The sequence below is a fragment of the Ostrinia furnacalis genome, unplaced genomic scaffold (genome assembly GCF_004193835.3).
Source record: "Ostrinia furnacalis isolate ACB-3 unplaced genomic scaffold, ASM419383v2 OfSCF3022, whole genome shotgun sequence".
In the NCBI taxonomy this organism is placed as follows: Eukaryota; Metazoa; Arthropoda; class Insecta; order Lepidoptera; family Crambidae; genus Ostrinia; species Ostrinia furnacalis.
In genome coordinates, this window is record NW_021133261.1 from 1,515,473 (window position 1) to 1,535,453 (window position 19,981).

Consider the following 19,981-nt stretch of genomic DNA (forward strand, 5'->3'; position numbering starts at 1 on the left):
AATGGGTTGATATGGAACAACGGACGAGTCACTTTGCACCGAGAGTGTATAGAAATCAGTTTTGCGTAGAAATGACTGCTGAAGTAGGGCTGTGGAAAACATAAAAAGCAAAACGTTTTAGTGTAAATAAAGCTAGTTACCTTATAAAATGTAGCACAGTAACAGTGATGTTGAATACAACAACTACACTATTGGTACCTAATATGGAGACAAATAGAGGTACCGCAATGTGTCGATAGTAAAAATATTTCTGAGACATTTTATGAAATCGAAGTACTGTGGCAGATTTTTTCCAAAGCCGGTATTAGCCAAGTTGAGAGGTCATGTGACCATGTCACCATAATAAAATATAATGCTAATTGCAGGTCATGATTTCCCAGTCCCGTAGATTTAGTTTCACACATATTAGAAGTCGATTCAGTCTCAGTCAAAGATTTTGTCCTGTAATTGGCTTAAATATCAACTTATGGCCCAAATATCAACCTATTTATCCAATAAAAAGCATCAATCTAAGCGCGCAATTGAATCAACTAACAAAGCTCTAGAAACGAAAGAATTTAATCAGAAGAAAAGGAGAAGTGTGTAACCGTGATTCAAATTAAGAAATAGGTTCGCACTGACGTACGAGTACTTGTCTTACGGGACATTATTGTATCCGTGGTTCAAAATAAAGAAATTGTCTTGCAGCATTCGCTGTCAGTTTCTGCCAGCCCTGTCCACAAACCGGCTTCCCGCATTACCAACACGTCGCGATAAGTCCGGCCCTGATCCAAGTGGACGCTGTTCCGTTTAACGACATTATGACGGCTCCAACTTTTTGTAAAGCTTGAGTGCTGATCGCTAACTGAGATCAATATTGGACTTTATTTCTGATTAGGTACTTCATAACGCGATGGTAGTATTAAACCCAGGCTTAAATTCAAAAGTGAGATTGGTTGAATTATCATTTCGAATTCAGGCTTAATAATCATGATTCGGACTCGGCTCGATTCGAATTCGGCTCTATTTATTTAAATTCAAACATTACCATATTTACCATTAACAAATTGACTGACGATTCACCTACCAATTTTGATTCCCAAAAGTGTCGATTTTAATTTGTGTCGAAGTAAAATACTGTCACAAGTTACGTGGAACTTACATTATTTAATTAAATAATATTATTACCTTGTCCTTTCACCTATTATTAAGATAATATTCGAGAATCCTCCTGTTTGAAACATATAAAAACTTCCTGAAAATGTCTTCAGGAATTTTCTACAACAACGCACCATGTGGACTCTCTCTAAACTTTATCAGTTCTATCCATCTATGGAGGAAGTGGCAAAGCAAATTTACTGCCACTGTCCTGCCTAGAACTGGAGGCTAACAATAAACTTGAAATCTATAAAACTGGGAACAAAATCGGTATCTGCCCACGCCTGCCGCGGGCTTCAGACATTGTTCGGGCCTTGCTTGCTTTGTTTTTTCTGAGGTCGAAAATACAGGGTTGTTCTTGTTACAAAATACCTTGAAAAATAATACTTCGAAAATACCTTGTTACAACGCTATGATGCTAACTGCTTTGAAATAAATAACAAAATATTCACTGATTAATACTTTCACTATTGAAAAAAATTGGCAAATAATCATATTGAAAGTTACCTATCACATTTTTGTATAGGTAATGTAGTTTAAATTGTCTTATTAGTTCCTAATACTACTTATATTATTATCAGGTTTAAAAAAATAATATACTACCTAAATACACAAAGCTTATGAGCTTGAATGTTTTCATGTATATTTTTATATCTATGTATTAAGTTATTAAATTGTTTGTTTATTTGTGGATTATACTCATCCATTTTCCAATTAAGAAATATCTTGATCTGACACGCTTTACCTCCATTCGCGCCTTCCAACTATTATTTAAACTGTTAAAGGCACCTCATTACTCCGTATTAACTGGTGGGTGTGATCATCCCAGTATTATAGCTCGCCAAATGCGGTAAGCTAATCACCACGTGGGTTAGTGAGTAATGCAATAGTTATGTTGTTTAGGGTGTGGTTACTTGGTGCATTGTTTTTGCGATGCCTAGTGGTTAGACGTTTAGGTTACACACCCTGTATTATGTTTTTATTGCCAAAATTGAAACCATTTTGAAGCGTAAATGTTTTCGTGAATAATTTGGTGGTTATTACGATAAGTGTGTTTGGTTCCTAATTATAATTAATTTTACTTACTTTGTCGGAACGCAACAATTATTTCAAAATACAAATATTGTGATCTTGTGGGTTCAGATCTCAGATAGAAAGATTATGTCACAATTTTACGGTCACACATACATCACGATTTCAATTCCCGGGAGGAGTTACAAGGGGGTCCTTAACTCCTAAGTACCTTTTTATGTTTGCTGAACTTTTACGGGGCTCCTTGTTTTCTTGTTTACACTGATATTTGGGAGAACTTATAAGAGTCGGAGGGTTTGTAAGTATTTCAGATAGTTCCACAGCTATGACGTCACAATTTTTATCGAAATAGATTTTATGAAAATGGTTTTCAAAGACCAATAAGCGGTCAAAGAAGAAAAATCTGTGTTTTTTTGTTAAAAGATTACAAAATTTGATTGACCTTTACCTTTAAAGTTTTCGTTCCCAAGGAAATTGTTGATTATTGGATCTCTTTGCTTGTAAAAGTTTCACGAAACCCTTTGAACTGATTTTGATGGACTATAAAGAAACATTGGAATAACTTAGAAACCTTGTGTCGCAAATAACCTTGAAGGGGTGAAGGGATGAAAGTTTGTATATTTTAGGGACGTGTAAAACAAGAAGGAAAAGTTATAGAAACTTTTAGTTTTGACAAGCTTTATAAAGATATTAGCTGTTCCCTCGACCTTATTTATACGCGTGAAAATAGTTTAAATAATATTTCCAGTTTTTGTAGCATTTGTCTTTACTGCTCCGTCCCTATTGACTGTAGGGTGGTGATGTTAAATAACCTAAAGCCTTCTTAGATAATTAGGCTATCCAACACAAAAAAAATCAAATAGTTTCTGAGATATGCTTTCAAGTAAACAAACAAACTCTTGGGCTTTATAATATTAGTATAGATTTGATAGAAAGCGATTCAGACAAAACCTTGGGCTGACGTTTGTTTATGATATACGCAAGCTCTAACTTATAAATCGGGTTCATAACGAGAGTAATATAATTAACATTTAACGACTTGCCTCATCTCATCTGCTTTAAAAAGATTTATTATTTAGTCCTATGCTAGTTTAAATCATTTCGTAAGGCCAGGTTTCCATGAAGGCGAGGGGTGTGGAGACGAGAGATGTGCGGCGAAGCTGGCAGGCGATTTTGACTAAAGCGGAGCGGAGAAGAGCGGAGCCGTGCGGAGACGAAAGAAATGTGTGAGTTGTGTTTGTTAGCTGTCTATCTATGAAACGCACCGCTCCGCACATCTCCGCAACGCTCCGCTCTTCTATGCACCGCGCCGCACCGCCGTCGGTGGCAAATTCTAAGTAAAGCAAGTGCTCCCGATACCTCACCGCTCTTCTCCGCTCGATCCATTTCCACCGAAGCGGAGCAGAGTGGAGATGTGCAATTAATCATCATCATCATCATCTTCAACAGTCCTTTACAGTTCACTGCTGGACTATGAGCCTCCTCCACTATAGTGTAGGGTTTTGCCATAATCCCCACGCTTGGCAGGCGGGTTGGAGATCGCATTTTATACGAGTAAGATTGATGTTTTTCAGTGCAATTAATGGAATCTGGTTATTCAAAAATCTTTTCTGCTTCGCTCCGCTTTGGTTTGAAACCGGGTCTTATGCTGTGAGTTACTGAGTATTGCTGAATCTCGTAAATCTATGGTATTGCCAGCTTTGAAGTCTAATTACAATCAAAATGTGCTTGTTCGGTGGCGACAGAGTACTGGGTAATCGAAGTTAGGCAACACAGCGCGGTAGGTTGGATGGTTGACATTTAAGATGTATGTTTATTATCTCGTTAATCCTCAAAGACCGATTATAGTTTTAAATAGGTAAAAGCGTTTGTCTTACGGGCCCGTAGTCGCCACTCGTGAACTTTTCTGTCCCAATGGCTATTAGCTCCATGACCTGTGTGCCCCGCTCACTGCCACTTGATTTTAGAAATTCTGCGAGCTATGTTGAATGGCTATGGTCACCTATGGTGAAGGTCGCGATGTGGGCATGAACCGGTCGTTACAGAAATCCATGGGGAAGGCCTTTGTTCAGCAATGGACATAATTTGGCTGAAACGGACGAACGAACGAATGAAAAGCGTTTGTAACTAATAAAAAATATAGATACTAGATATGAATACCAATCGTGTAATTCACTGAACATAGGCTGAGCCCTAAAAATAGTTCCGTATTATCTATTCTGTGCTCATATGCTCATGCATGTGTATAATGCACTAATTTTAAACTTTTCTTTTAGTTTCCAGATAGGTAAGTGCCAAGTACATTACGCACGTTGTTGTGTAAGAAAATAAAAGAGAAATATTGGTATACAGACTTCTACCATGAATGACATTGTATCATCATCATCTCAGCCATATTTATTTTATTTATTTATTTATTATTCATTATATAGGACGTCCACTGCAGAACATAGGCCTCCCCCAATGCTTTCCATGTTGCCCGGTTGGTAGCGGCCTGCGTCCAGCGCCATTGTATCAATGTAACAATATCCAAAACACATAAATTAATCCCAATCTGTTAAATTCTATGGTCATGAACACATCCCTCAATAAGCCTTCCTTAACTGCGGGTAGTTATTTATAGACGCTTCTAAGCGACGTTTAAATGTCTGGCGATAGACAGAGCAATTTATATCGAGCCAAAATCGCAGGGGAGAACTAGGAGAGTTGTGACAATTTTTACTTTAGGGGCCATATCTCGCTCAAAAAACATTCCACAGCTATAAATCATACAAATTAATGTAGCGCCGTTCCTTCTGTTTTCAAAACAATCACCAAAGTTAACTAAAGTATTAGGGTTTCTAAGAAAATCACCAAAATCTTAGACCACTCCCTCTGTCACAACTCTCCTAGCACCGAGGTAAGTTGTGACAGGTACCGAGGTGAGTTGTGACAGCATTGTATTTCATCTATTAGATATAAAAAAATACCATAATACTCAATCAAATATGATTTTTTAGCAAAAAAGTACTTTAATCATCCTTTAGTAAATAAATAATAAATATCCTTGGACATTTTTACACTGCGTTACTAGTACCAGTTAAAACAAATAGTTATAGGATGTCGTTACACAGATTGAGCCACATTTCTCCAGCTTTCATTTTTCTCCTACGACCCTGGATTTTTTTATTATATTTTTTAGCTAATATTATAGTCACTTAATACCTATAGTATTTTCTTTCTCTTCTATAAAAATAAAATAGTCGCGGTGGTATAATCCATCCATAGACGGAGCTTCGCCTTCTGGGTTTACTTGATAAGCCTTTCTTCTTAATATATCATGACAAACTTAGATTGTAAGAGGTCGCAGCATATCTTAAACTTTAACCCTTTAACCTAATCACTTCATAAGCTAGGTCCTAGATTTCGACTTTAGCAAGCAGTTAATCTATATGGCTTTCATGTATAGTTATTAGGCATTCTGAATCAAAAAAGTAACAGCATGCAATATACAAATTATGAACTAACACACAAAAAAACATCTAATAACATCGTGGAAATGGCCCATCAGAAAAATTAAGTAAGCTAGGAGAGTTGAGACAGGCTGTCACAACTCTCCTAGGTGTTTAAAATGATGACTTGGTTCGAATAATATTTTTTATTTTCTAAACACGATGCGCACACAAAAGTTCAGTGCTACATTTTGAGACCTTAATAACCATGCAACTTGAGAAAAAATAACACAACAGTGCACATATACTAAAACATGATATAAATCTAAATAAAATTTTGAAGAAAAACTTACTTTTCGCATTTTTTTGTACACAGACGTCATATTTACGTAACCGTGTCTCCTGCGCCGCCCGCAGGTACTTAGTCAAGAAGAGCGTCTTAAAAGCGACAAACAAGCGTTTTTACCAGCTTCCTAACTATATTAAATAAGGAGAAATCGCCCTTGTCACAACTCACCTCTGTCACAACTCTCCTAGGTCTCCCCTACTTTATAAGGAACCTATATGATTTCATCAGTTGCCCGCGGCAAGGCTGTGGCTGAATGTAAGAGGAGCGATTTAGTCTAGGATTGTTGGAGATTGCAGACATTTTGTAGCAAAATAGCACGTACGACAACTATATAACTTGCCACTGGGTTTAGCTCGAACATAAGGACAATATTTTACGTGATTTTAAAGAAAAATTAAGTGAAAAAGAAGGGGAAAGTTTTATGTTAATGGTTTAATAATTTTAAGTAAGTATGGTTGTGAAAACTGTTTCATTTCCTGATATTGTAGCTAAGTTCGATGATAGAGTTACAGATTTATTTAATTTGTGGTTTCTGATTGTCAATTTGATCACAAGGATTAATTTCAAACATCCTGACATAATAAATGGTCTCCTCATCATCACAATGACACTGCTTGCATTTTGCGACCAGTTCTAGACTCTATTATAACCTAAACTAAAAAAATAAGTTTCAATATTTGTCCCACACCTACTAACTAACAGGGGAAGTCAAATAAAATCTTGTAAATAGTTATTTTGTGTGCCATCGCTTGTAATTGAAACCGCTTGTGCCAAACCGCTCGTATCCGACCGCAGCCGTACCCAGTCCTGGTGGCGTGTTCTCAACATGACTGAAGCACGAATGACAAACTGGTTTGATTTATGCAACCATTGTGAAGATAAGCCCGTTTAATTGCACAATAAGGTCAACACGCTTAATTATATGCCTACGATATGCTATCATGGTTGTGTAAAGGTGGAATTACATTGATACAATGACCGATGTGATATTACCCGTATCGTCATCATCATCATCACCGTTTCAGCCATAGGACGTCCACTGCTGAACATAGGCCTCTTTCAATGACTTCCATTATGACCGGTTGGCAGCGGCCTGCATCCAGCGTCTTCTTGCTACCTTTATGAGATCTTCAGATCACCCACATGAAACATTTTATGAAAATTTCTGAATTCCATGCGCAACTTGCTAAAATAATGAATGGGGAATATCGTGAGACGGAATCATCGGAACCTACTCGTTTTGATGACACGATTATTTATCAGATTACAATACCTAAGTAATAATTCTGAGAATAAGTTTAAAAGAAAACATTTCTTTACGTAGTAAGATTTGTGTTTGAAAATAAAATCAACAATACTGATTTGTTACGCGTCGGTGCTATTACATAAAATAACATAGTGAACTATGTGGTATAAACTAAGTATAAAGACAGAGAACCGAAATACTTTTATATGGAAAAAATGAATACGCCAAATCTATATTTGTATGGAACAAAATGGCCACACGGATTACGCAAACTATGGTTCTTAATGTACATTAATCATCATTACGAATACCATCATGCTTATAATTAATTACCCCAGTGCATGTAGACAGTGTACCTATGTAATTAATTTTTTTTATCAATTTGATCGTTTCGTGATATCTCCTAGTTGCGTATAAAAAGTAAATGAACGCGATTTTAATACACCCTGTTAATTGAAAAACTCCTACAAGTGTTATCTATTCTATAATATTAATAAAATATTTTTAATGAAAACCTCTTTTTTGGAATATTAATTGAATCAATAAGGCTTGTTAAAACAAGATAGCGAAAATAGACTATGAAAAGAACTACTGAAAATAGAACACGAAAACTTAAAATTGCTATTAATAATCTAAAGATGCTGACTAGGCTAGACTAGAGCTAACCCGTTGTCCTAGGTAAACGACAAACGATACAAAGCGACGCGATGCTATGCGACGCGACCCGTTACGAAATATCAAGTAGTCGTTGTGTTATGGCGCAGTTAAACTATGCGGGAAATGGATCGAGACATAATAATATAGTGTAAACGTGCACTTAAGAGTGACATTTTGACACTATAACGATAACCGGTGCTTTTTGTATGGACTTTGACAGATTTTTGACTTTTGTCAAAGTAAAAATAAAATGGTGTAACTTAGCCTTAGTCGCGTGTCATGACATCTGTCATACGTCACGTGAAGTATTGATCGCATTACGTAGCGTCGCTTATTGTCGCGTCTGTCGCTCATTGTCGCGTTCCGTAACTAACCTAGGACGAGTAAGACCAAAAGCTGGATCGGCGAGGAATGCGGGCCTCACCTGCCGCACTTATCAATAACATGGCATTAATAGAGCAATTTTAAAAATTTATATTCATGCGAAGTCCAGCTCGTCCTGGATAATTGAAGAGTTTGATTTTGAAAAATAAAAGACCTAGTTTTTAATATGGATGAGGCAAAATACTGTTGATAAATTAATTTATTTGCATGAGTGTTCCATTATAAGCGTATTTTTTTGAAGGTTGAGGGATCTTCTTTTATTATAAGCTGTAGCTACTAGTTTGGAGGAAGTCGTCTTTTGTTACTTACAAAATGCCTCTTACATAGGTACTTTTAACTTTTTTTATCGGTGTAATAAATGACCATTTTTATCTCGAGGAAAAGTCTGTAAAGAGTTATGGAGGATACTCAACCTTTTTATCTTAGTAAAGTGTCCTCCGGCAATTGAGAGAACCGGGTTCATGAGGCCAAAGCCATAGGTGTGGACTGTGGATGCTCTGACTATTTTCACCCGCAATCTTCTACCAGAAAAGACTTGTAACTAGATAATCAGTTCAGAATAAAAATTAGACGGGTGAGCGTTAGTTAGGTAATAAATAATTATAACTACAATATTCTGTAAAATGTAACTACAAAAACATTAACAAAATGTGCACGTAAATTAGGTTGCCGAGGAAGTTTTTGACTGCCAGAGACATCTCTAAGATGTTTCAAGTCTTATGACTTAGGTTTTTTGCAAAAAATAATGCTTATTGGATGAAATGACATTTTTATATGAATCCCAACGTATTCTTAATATGATACAAAATTCAATTTAATGTTTTTGATAATAAATCTTTCTATAATCGACTAAAAACAAAGCGGGCGAAGGCCTGGGGACAATATTACTTGCATATTTTAAATTTAAATAGAGAAACTGCATAACTGTGCCCGGTCGCTAGGAGGAAGTTATCTAAGTAACATCCTTATGTAAATCTTTAATTTGAATTAATGTGGGACCATATGTTAACCCACTTACATTTGGACGCACCACGCGACCTTTCGTTAATGTTAATTCTAATTGCAATCCAGGTTGAAAATAAATCAAATCCTACATTACAAGTCTTAATGATTACATTTAATATGCATTGGAACTCCTACCTGAAAATGTATATGTAGATATCGCGGATTCGTTCGCAAAGTTAAATCAGTAGGTCGATGAATCGAAACCACTACTCTGTGTCTGGAATTTATTTACTATTTCTATAATATAGAAAATATGTAGATATATCTAACTGCTTGACTCTCTTTAGAAATGAGGCAGTGAATTTTTATCTCCTTACATAAATTATTAATAATAGGAATCGGTAAAATAATCTGAGATTCAAATAAGTGTTATAACATGGGATCTCGCATTAAATAAATACTGCAATAACAATTTAACACGAACAGTAACATTAAACAAGATTTTTTAATCTACGAAATGGACTGAATAATAATGTACGAGTATTTACTGAAAACTGGTTTTTGGTTAGTCAGAATTAATGTCATATTTCAAATTAACAATATTTTAAAATGTTTGCGTGTAAATACAGTTTTGAATAGAAATTACTATACAGTGTGAGTCACGTTAAAGTGTACATATGAAAATAGATGAAACTAGACCTATTTTTATCGACAAAAAAGAGGTCAAATTTTTTTTGAGATTTTTTTTTAATTTTTTATAGATTTTTTTTTCTCCCAATTAGTTATTCTAAAGAAAACGTAATTACTTTTAAACTAAGCGGTATATCCTGATAAAATAAAAACAATAATAATGCTAAATAACAGGCGATACTAAAAAAATACATAAAATACACAAAAATGGCCAACAGATAATAAAAAATGATACTTTTTGAAAAAAAAAAACTGCTTTTAAATTCGTGTTTTTTTGGTTATTTGATAAATTTCTCCAAAAAATGCCCCTATAACCGGTGGTTTTTATTACTTTGTATTATTCTCTATCGTATTACCTTCGTAAAACCAAAAATCGCATGTCTCTATACCTATCACAACGTTTGCAATGATCGTTTGAACTAAGCCTCTCCGGGCGCGCCATTCAACGCTTCGTTAACAACGAAACTGAAAATGGCTCTACATTTGTAATTTTGATAAAGACAAGTTAGATTTCAAATAAAAACAAAAGATTTCGAAGTAAAATAAGCATTTTAGTTAAAATTTAAATTGTCTCTACCTGTAGCGGAGAATAATGTTGTGGCAGGCCTTTGTTCAAACGATCATAGCAAATGTTGTGATAGGGATAGAGACATGCGATTTTTGGTTTTACGAAGGTAATACGATAGAGAATAATACAAAGTAATAAAAACCACCTATTATAGGGGCATTTTTTGGAGAAATTTATCAAATACCCAAACAAACACGAATTTAAAAGCAGATTTTTTTCAAAAAGTATCACTTTTTATTATTTGTTGGCATTTTTTGAGTATTTTATGTATTTTTTTAGTATCGCCTTCTATTTAGCATTATTGCTTTTTTTATTTTATCAAGATATACCGCTTAGTTTAAAAGTTATTACGTTTTCTTTACAAGAAGTAATTGGAAGAAAAAAAATTTTATAAAAAATTAAAAAAAAAACTCAAAAAAATTTTGACCTCTTTTTTGTCGATAAAAATAGGTCTAGTTTCATATATTTTCATATGTACACTTTAACGTGACTCACACTGTATATTTTTGCCTGTCGAATGTAGACATAGCTAGCAATGAATAAATACTTAATTAAAAATCATCTTTGAGCCTCAAACCAAACCAAACATTATATTATTTAGATTTTAACTTAATTTGTTGTACCTACGAGTACCTACTTATTTATTTAAAAACTTTATTGCCCACAAAAAAAAATCGATACAAAAGGCAAACTGAATGCCGTGTAAATAAGGTTTTTATGTGTCTATCTCTGTCACTTATATCTTTTTGCCTTATTTTTTGCCTTTACTTTTTGCCTTATTAATACTAATAAGCTGATAATTATCAGCATCATCGGGTCACTTTAGCCTCCAAAGACACTCTCCTATTTAAAAGAGGCAAAACCTTTTGTTTTCCCCAACTTTTTAAATATATTTTGAAACAACAATTTCTCCTTGTCCACAGGGCCACGGCACCATGTCCAGTGGCAGCTGTTCGGGCCCCGGGGTGTGTGGGGGGGCGCGTCGCAGGCCCCCCCCTCCCCCGGAGCCTGCCATCTCCCTCGCCGCTGATCTGAGTGAGCTAAGCCTGGACCAAGGCTACCACACGCTAGCTGACTGCGGGCCGCCTAGAAGACGAAGGGATAACACCCTCAGCGATGCTCTGTGGCTGAAGATTTTGTCTTATCTTGAGGTTTGTACGACTTTTTGTCGCTTATCAAGGCCTCTCTCTCCCCTAGAGCCTGCAATCTCTCTCTGTAAACCTAAGCGAGCTGAGAGCCTGGACCAAGGCTACCATACGCTAGCTGACTGCGAGCCGCCTAGAAGACGAAGGGATAACACCCTCAGCGATGCTCTGTGGCTGAAGATTCTGTCTTATCTTGAGGTTTGTACGATACTTATCAAGGCCTCTCTCTCCCCCGTAGCTTGCCATTTCTCTCTGTAAACCTAAGCGAGCTGAACCTGGACCAAGGTTACCATACCCTGGCTGACTGCGGGTCGCCTAAGAGACGAAGGGATAACACCCTCAGCGATGCTCTGTGGCTGAAGATTCTGTCTTATCTTGAGGTTTGTACGATACTTATCAAGGCCTCTCTCTCCCCCGGAGCTTGCCATTTCTCTCTGTAAACCTAAGCGAGCTGAACCTGGACCAAGGTTACCATACCCTGGCTGACTGCGGGTCGCCTAAGAGACGAAGGGATAACACCCTCAGCGATGCTCTGTGGCTGAAGATTTTGTCTTATCTTGAGGTTGGTATGACTTATTTTCGCTTATCAAGGCTTCCCCCTCGAAGACTGCTGTCTCCCTCGCAGCTGATCTGAGTGAGCTGAGCTTGGACCAAGGCTACCATACCCTGGCTCACTGCGGGCCGCCTAGGAGACGAAGGGATAACACCCTCAGCGATGCTTTATGGCTGAAGATTTTGTCGTACCTTGAGGTTAGTAGGAATTTTTGTCGCTTATTTAGGCCTCCCTCTCCCCCGGAGCCTGCCATCTCCCTCGCCGCTGACTTAAGCGAGTTGAGCCTGGACCAAGGCTACCATACCTTGGCTGACTGCGGGCCGCCTAGGAGACGAAGGGATAACACCCTCAGCGATGCTCTGTGGCTGAAGATTCTGTCTTATCTTGAGGTTAGTTTTAGTATGACTTATTTTCGCTTATCAAGGCTTCCCCCTCGAAGACTGCTGTCTCCCTCGCAGCTGATCTGAGTGAGCTGAGCTTGGACCAAGGCTACCATACGCTAGCTGACTGCGGGCCGCCTAGGAGACGAAGGGATAACACCCTCAGCGATGCTCTGTGGCTGAAGATTCTGTCTTATCTTGAGGTTTGTACGACGTCTGATACTTATCAAGGCCTCTCTCTCTCCCCCGGAGCTTGCCATTTCTCTCTCTGTAAACCTAAGCGAGCTGAACCTGGACCAAGGCTACCATACCCTGGCTGACTGCGGGCCGCCTAGGAGACGAAGGGATAATACTCTTAGTGATGCCCTGTGGCTGAAGATTTTGTCATATCTTGAGGTTTGTACGACGTCTTATACTTATCAAGGCCTCTCTCTCCCCCGGAGCTTGCCATCTCTCTCGCCGCTGACTTAAGCGAGTTGAGCCTGGACCAAGGCTACCATACCCTGGCTGACTGCGGGCCACCTCGAAGACGAAGGGTTAACACCCTCAGCGATGCTTTATGGCTGAAGATTTTGTCTTATCTTGAGATTTGTACGACGTTTGTCATTTATTAAGGCTTCTCCCTCTCTCCTGGAGCGTGCCATCTCCCTCGCCGCTGATCTGAGTGAGCTGAGCCTGGACCAAGGCTACCATACCCTGGCTGACTGCGGGCCGCCTAGGAGACGAAGGGATAACACCCTCAGCGATGCTCTGTGGCTGAAGATTTTGTCGTACCTTGAGGTTAGTAGGAATTTTCGTCGCTTATCAAGGCTTCCCCCTCGAAGACTGCTGTCTCCCTTGCCGCTGGCTTAAGCAGTGGCGGCGTAGCATGGGTTGGCACCCGGGGCGATCACCCCCCTCCCCCCGTAATAAGTCCTAAGGCACCCCCTGGTTTTTGGGGTTACCTAACGNGATCATGACATAGACCGCAGATTTGCCATGCAGATGTGCCAGTGAGTACTAATCTGCGCGACTTGTGTCACCCCCTGATGCTTGGCACCCGGGGCGGACCGCCCCCACCGCCCCCCCCTTACGCCGCTACTGGGCTTAAGCGAGCTGAGCCTGGACCAAGGCTACCATATGCTAGCTGACTGCGGGCCGCCTAGGAGATGAAGGGATAACACCCTCAGCGATGCTCTGTGGCTGAAGATTTTGTCTTATCTTGAGGCGAGTAAGACGATTTTACAACAAACATTTTACAGTCTAGGCTTACAAACTGGACCGTAAGCCAAAATTAGTATACACAGCATGATAAATTAAATTACAAGTACTATCTAAAACAAATACAGTTCACAACTCTAACAGTTACAACACAATGTTATTAAACTTTATTAGATTTATACTAATTGCGGTGATTATGACGGAAGCTAAATTATTACCCAGAAGACATTACCCACCGTTCCCACCGAGAGGCGCTGAATGTTGAGATCAAAACTGATCTCGATAGCAGTTTTTTATCTGAATTTAGAATTGTGATCTAATAGAGGAATAGAGGAGAATGAGATATTTTATACAGCTCGTTACACTTCCAGCTAAATATTTTGCTGTCTGAAGTAAACAACATAATGAGGATTTTATAATCAGATAATGTCCTTAGATACTACTGATAATGACTTTATTTAAATTATGCCTGGAAATTAAGAACTGTTAACTTTATTGGACAAATCTAGAGTTATTACCCTTTATTTGCCCATTAGCAATACCCTTGCTAACAAGAGTTGATCTAAATTACCAGCATTCCGTGGTGCAGTCCCATATCTATTTAATTATCTCATTACACATAGCTCTGAGGGATCGCCCTGTTTTATACGATTGTCGATTGCGTTAGAGCCAAAGCACACGATTCATTGCGTTGCGGTGGTGCGATGCCGGAGTGGTGTCGCTGCGTCGTCTTAAAGTACTAGTGCAAGATGGACTGCAGACCGCAGACTGCAACCGCAAACAGAAAATCTCTATGAAATCCCCACTGCAGCTTGCAGTTACGTAGAAATAGTGGAGCGGCTTCACGTCGCGCGATACGGCCAAATTTTTGCGGTGCGGTGCCGCAAAACTTCGTGTGATTTGGCTCTTAAGGGTATGTATTGCATACCGTAAGTCATAGCTTATTAAATGGAGTCAACACAAACAAAACGGCCATGTGCGAGTAATTATGGAAATGTAGTAGAGCTTTTGGTTTTCATGAGAAACGATACATTATTATTTATGTGTATTAGTTTTTTGAAGCTTTGAGGATCAGCCAATCGTATTGATTTATTATAATAACCACCGTTTCGTATGATTTCATGAAGTATGGTAAATTAAACTTTTGTTGTGTCAGCAAGTGATAAAAAGATAAAACAAAAGCAAGCGATCCTCCTGCAGCTTTAATTCTGGTCGATTTCGTGACCAATCGTTCGACCAGTTAATCGGAATGGGTAGTGGGTTCGAATCCAAATTGATACAACCAATAGGTTTGCCAACTGTCGATTCAATCTGTCCTTTATTCAGCGATTTGTAGGTTTTGCTGCAATATTTTTCAGTAAATTTTAACAGGAATAGGTACGAGTGGGATTAATGGATTAAAGCTATTAGTGGACATACAACATAGTGGACTACATTTGCAGTGGAAATTCAATGTACATTTTCACTTTGCGAGCGCAATATTTTCCAGTGACTTTTTTGGGACAAACAAATTGAATATTAAATCTAATTTTGTGCCATTAAAAGGTTAAAGGCTCTTTTCTTTCCACGTGTCAGTCTCGGAGGCAGTCAATATTAGCTTTTTTTGAGTGACAGCGCTAATGACTGCGAGGGTTCAACACTTTTCCCTGAAACCTTTAACTTTGTGCTAAAACTAGGCTTTTCATAAATTCCGCTTAATATCAGTATTGAAACACAATGTAGTTTTATATGGCTTAATTTTTTGTGGGGACAATCGTATCTTGATTAGATCTCAAGCCTGTGATTAGTTGAATTTCAACTGATGTTATCATAGACCATATTGCTTTACCAAGCATAAGAGTAGGCGCACACCATTGATTTTTAGTTGGCCGATAGTTGTGCCTGATTTTAAATTGTATGAAGAATCGGCCAAATCGAATCGGCGTAGTGTGCGCACTCCCATACATGCCCATACTGATCAATTGCACGACTAAACTATCGACCGACGAAAAATGAACGGTGTGCGCCTACTCTAAGAGGAAATTACGTTTTGACGTATTAAAAATGTTGGGGATATATTTCCATCGTGTGGTGTATCTTACCGTCGTAGTTTTACTTGTATGTCTATAAGTATCACAATAAAACCGTACTGTAGCTTCCGAAGAAGTTATACCAGAACTAGACCACAGAATAATAATAAGTACTACCAGACTCACTCTCTTACCATTGGCTCACTGAGGCGTCATCAGCGTCATGGTAATGTCAACTACCTAACTTTTTATCCACCACGAGGAAGCCCTTCACCTGCATCTCACTTGATAAATAGTGATGATCAGGCCGAAGGTGGAAGCAAGCTTCATCCGGAATCCTAAACCACAGAAGAACTGGCTATCTTACTTCCAACTGATGTTTACAATTACAACTTTACTGATCTGTATTTCTTTCCAGGTATCAGACCTCTGTCGGATGTCCCGCGTGTGCCGACGTTGGGCCAGGCTGGTAGCGCGGCTCAGCACACGGCCAGAAGTATGGCGGCGGGTCAGGACCGCCGGCCCTTTGGAGATCGCGGCAAGATGCGCCGGCGCAAGAGCCGGCCCGTGCGTTAGCGCTGTGAGGGAGTGGCGGACGAAGGCTTGCCCGGTGAGTTTCATTAACTAGTACAAACCATAGCACATCTGATCTGTACACTGAGGCATCTTATTCCAGTAGAATGTACACAATGTTTAGTAAGGACAGACCATGACAAATCTAGCTGAACACTGGCATCTTATCTACACTAGACTGTAAACAATGCAGCTAAAACTTAAAGCAAACTCAAAATTAAAATGCATAATATACCCCCCTCCTCCCATTTAGGCTTAGCAACTAAATGTATATAATGTAATACAAAGTACACGGCAAAGTATGTTAAAGGGCGCTAGCTTAATTCTAATCAGTCATTTTGATACTGCAATGGTTTTCCGGGATTGAGAACGCATTCGTTCCTTTTCCACAATATTTATGTAAAGACTTAACGGATGAATGACCGAATGGAAAACCTAACTCTCTTGAGATAGAGTGGAGATTTGCCAAGTGAAGCTTGTCATCATTGACTTTACGACGTCCCATTTATGTCTTGAAATATTAATATTTTCCAATAAATTGTTGCAGGTGTCAATAGCAGGTGCTCAGTTCCTAGCGTCTACCTTCAGGAACCTGACGCATCTAGCAGTGACCGGGTCGGGCAGCATGGACGCCAGGAGTCTGGCGCCCCTGGTCACCGACTTGGTAGACCTTAGGCATCTGGACCTTACTGGTATGTATCATATTTTATACGCAAGTGTGTTGAGTCATGTAGTAGTCCGGACTCGAACATGTAATGTCTCGGCAAACAGACTCAGAGAATAGCTGTCAGTGACTGGATGAGAGCTAGATAAGTCAAGGATAACCACAAAGCTTGAAATGATTTCTTCCTTAAGGATCTTGAGAGAGGCTTTTAGCTAAAGCCTAAGGATAAGGATGGGTAGCTTGGGGTCATTGGACGGGATTCTACGTGCTCACGGACCAGGCTTTAGACTATTTATTGGCTGAAATCATGCTATGCTAGTTATGTGTACCTTGACACAGAAGTTGCAAAATAGCCAGAGGCAGCCCGAACCAGTGTTCGGGTATTTTTTGAGCTACCAACTGACCATGTAACTTCTTTAACCCCTAAAAATATTAAAGTTCTTGAATATTTAAATGCTTAAGGTCTCTAGTTACTTGAAATAATAATGAACTAGTGTTTAAAGACAACGCTTTTTGTGTACAAAGTTTTTATTGACATTCGTATCAGATTTCTGAGTACACCTGATGGATTGGTATCAAAAAAGTACATAGTTGGTTTGACTTTGAAAAGTCCTTGGCCAAGGTCGAGTGATGGAATTTGCAAACCTCTTGTATCTTGTCAGGTTATACTGGATCACATGTGATCCATGAAAGTCATGGGGTCAGTAATCATCGTGTGTAGTGTGCAATCAAGCTTGTCAGGTCAGTTTGTTCACATTAAGCTTTATATGAGCTGCAAACCGCGCTCTAGAAAGCTGAAGCATGAATCTTGGGTATCCGGTGTCGATGGGAAGGAATATAATCAGCAATGATAATTAATTGTAATTAAAAGGTATATTAGATGTGTTTTCTATATAATAATATTAAAATCAAACAAGTATCACAATTTTTAGCCCTTCAGCTACTGACTGCTATGAGCTGGCGATGAAGATCTTATAAGGCTAGCCAAATTATCTTAATTTCTTAAGACTTCCATGAGGAAGCCTTTTGTTTTTATAATGCTGCAAAGTAGTTTTTCATAAAACACTTAGGCTGGGTTACACCATCTTACTTAAACACCGGTCATCGTTATAGTTACGATCAAAGTCAGGTGCAACTTAGCCTTATTTTAAAAGATGAACCATTGTTATTATGACCCATCTATTAGCTACACAAGTGCTGTTTTTATGAGACTGTATTGTGAGTCGGTATTTTTACAGAAAAGTGTTTCAACCTCAAAAAATCGCTTGTCCATGACTGGTGATTTTACCTTAATTTTCATGCGATGTAAGGTCACGTTACCATATTTTTGCTGAAAAAGTTCGTGTATTATTTAGAGTCTGAACGAATTCAAGCTCCGGAGTCCTGACGAGGTCAACATTTTTAATTTATTAGCTCAATGTTTTCAGCGTGTTTGTTTCTGAAGTTTTAATACTCTTCTAAGTGAATTCGCGAAAGTTTAAAGTATACCATTGATTAATTCGATAAGTTTTTGTCAACAAACCTTACCTCACCTTAATTTGAAAACTTAGGATACTTGTTCTCTTTTAAGATGTTATTTATTTAGTAGCTACCAAAAGTTCTTAGTTTTATTCAAGTCGCGACTATTGTTGTTTTGATAAGATTATTTAAAATTAACTCGTGGAAAATTTTCTTCATTTTTTGATAGTTATAGACATCTGATTGCCATTTCGTGTAAGTACACGAAATGGCAATCAGATGTCTATAACTATATCGTATACGATATTTGCTATAGCAAAGTTGCTATAGCAAATATCGTATACGATAGCTGAAGGAATACAAAATAACACTCAATCGCTCAACTTAGTGAAATAACTGATTGGTATACCAAGATTTTAATATGACTTATATGTAAGTCATTTAAAAATCTTTTTGTATTTTAGTAGTATCCAAAATTAAGACTTTATAATAACATTATTATAAAGTCTATTTAATAATAATAATTATAATAATGTTATTATAAAGTCTTAATTTTGGATACTACTAAAATACAAAATCATTAATAGACTAATAGTGTGAAACATTTCCGTTACACAATATTGTAAACCATTTTGGTGTCAATTTTATTCCGAAACAAAAACAAAACCATATTTTTACAACCAATGATTTCTCAAGTGATATTGGGGACATGGTACTGTCCACCCATACTGTCAAAGTGTGAAAAATGCAATATTATGCAGCTATAAGTGGTCGTAAAAATTTTATGCGTAAACGCCTTAATAGTGTAATAAAACTCAATGAAATACACTATAGTATAGTGCACTCGTAGGACTATGACGCATTATACAGAGGTTCTCACACTGGGGTTCACGGACCAATTTTTTTTGCATTTTAAATTAAATACGTTTACTACCTTTCGCCTTAGGGGAAGCGACAGGTTACTATTTTCACGACCCAGCGACTATCATCCGACAATATATTAAGGATGTTTAACTCGTAAGAAAGAACAAAATATCTCACTAACGACTAGAACTATTTATTTTGTCACACTACTGGCAAAATAAGTAGTTTTAGTCGAAGAGTTGCATAAAACAATCAGCTTAGAATTTTATTGTTTCTAGTTCTTGGCTTAGTACTAATATTATTTTGTAGTAGGTACACCATTACAAAGATGTTGGGAACCACTGAAACAGTTTGAAATTAATATCGAATAATAAATAATGCTCGCAATGTGAAAATTTACATTTTGGTCAAGTTGATATTTAGTACTCCTTTAGTACCTACTCCTATCTGTATAAATAAGGAAAACAAGAATTTATTGTAACGGAGTATGGTAAAAAATTCATATTCATGAGAACACACTGTAAAAGCAGGTCTCTTTTTTATAACCTTTCCTATATTGACTTTTAGATGAGCTGGCATAATTTTGTATACGGATTGCGGACGCAGAAATTAATTTTGAGGTATCAATATCAAGGAAAAGTTTGAGTATTTTACTTCGAGCTAAGTCGTTCATATTTATAAGTAAAGTTTGCCTTA

The 19,981-nt window shown here is 37.9% G+C and overlaps 1 protein-coding gene across 1 annotated transcript in view; it reads left to right on the forward strand.

The window, feature by feature from the left end:
* Nucleotides 1–19,981, forward strand: part of Fbxl7 (F-box and leucine-rich repeat protein 7) — a 60,829-nt gene that overhangs the window by 31,490 nt on the left and 9,358 nt on the right. The window contains exons 2-4 of the mRNA XM_028310494.1: nucleotides 11,363–11,590; nucleotides 16,145–16,336; nucleotides 16,847–16,991. Of these exons, the coding sequence (XP_028166295.1) occupies nucleotides 11,375–11,590; nucleotides 16,145–16,336; nucleotides 16,847–16,991 (553 nt within the window). The 5' untranslated portion in view covers nucleotides 11,363–11,374. The remainder of the gene's footprint in view (nucleotides 1–11,362; nucleotides 11,591–16,144; nucleotides 16,337–16,846; nucleotides 16,992–19,981) is intronic.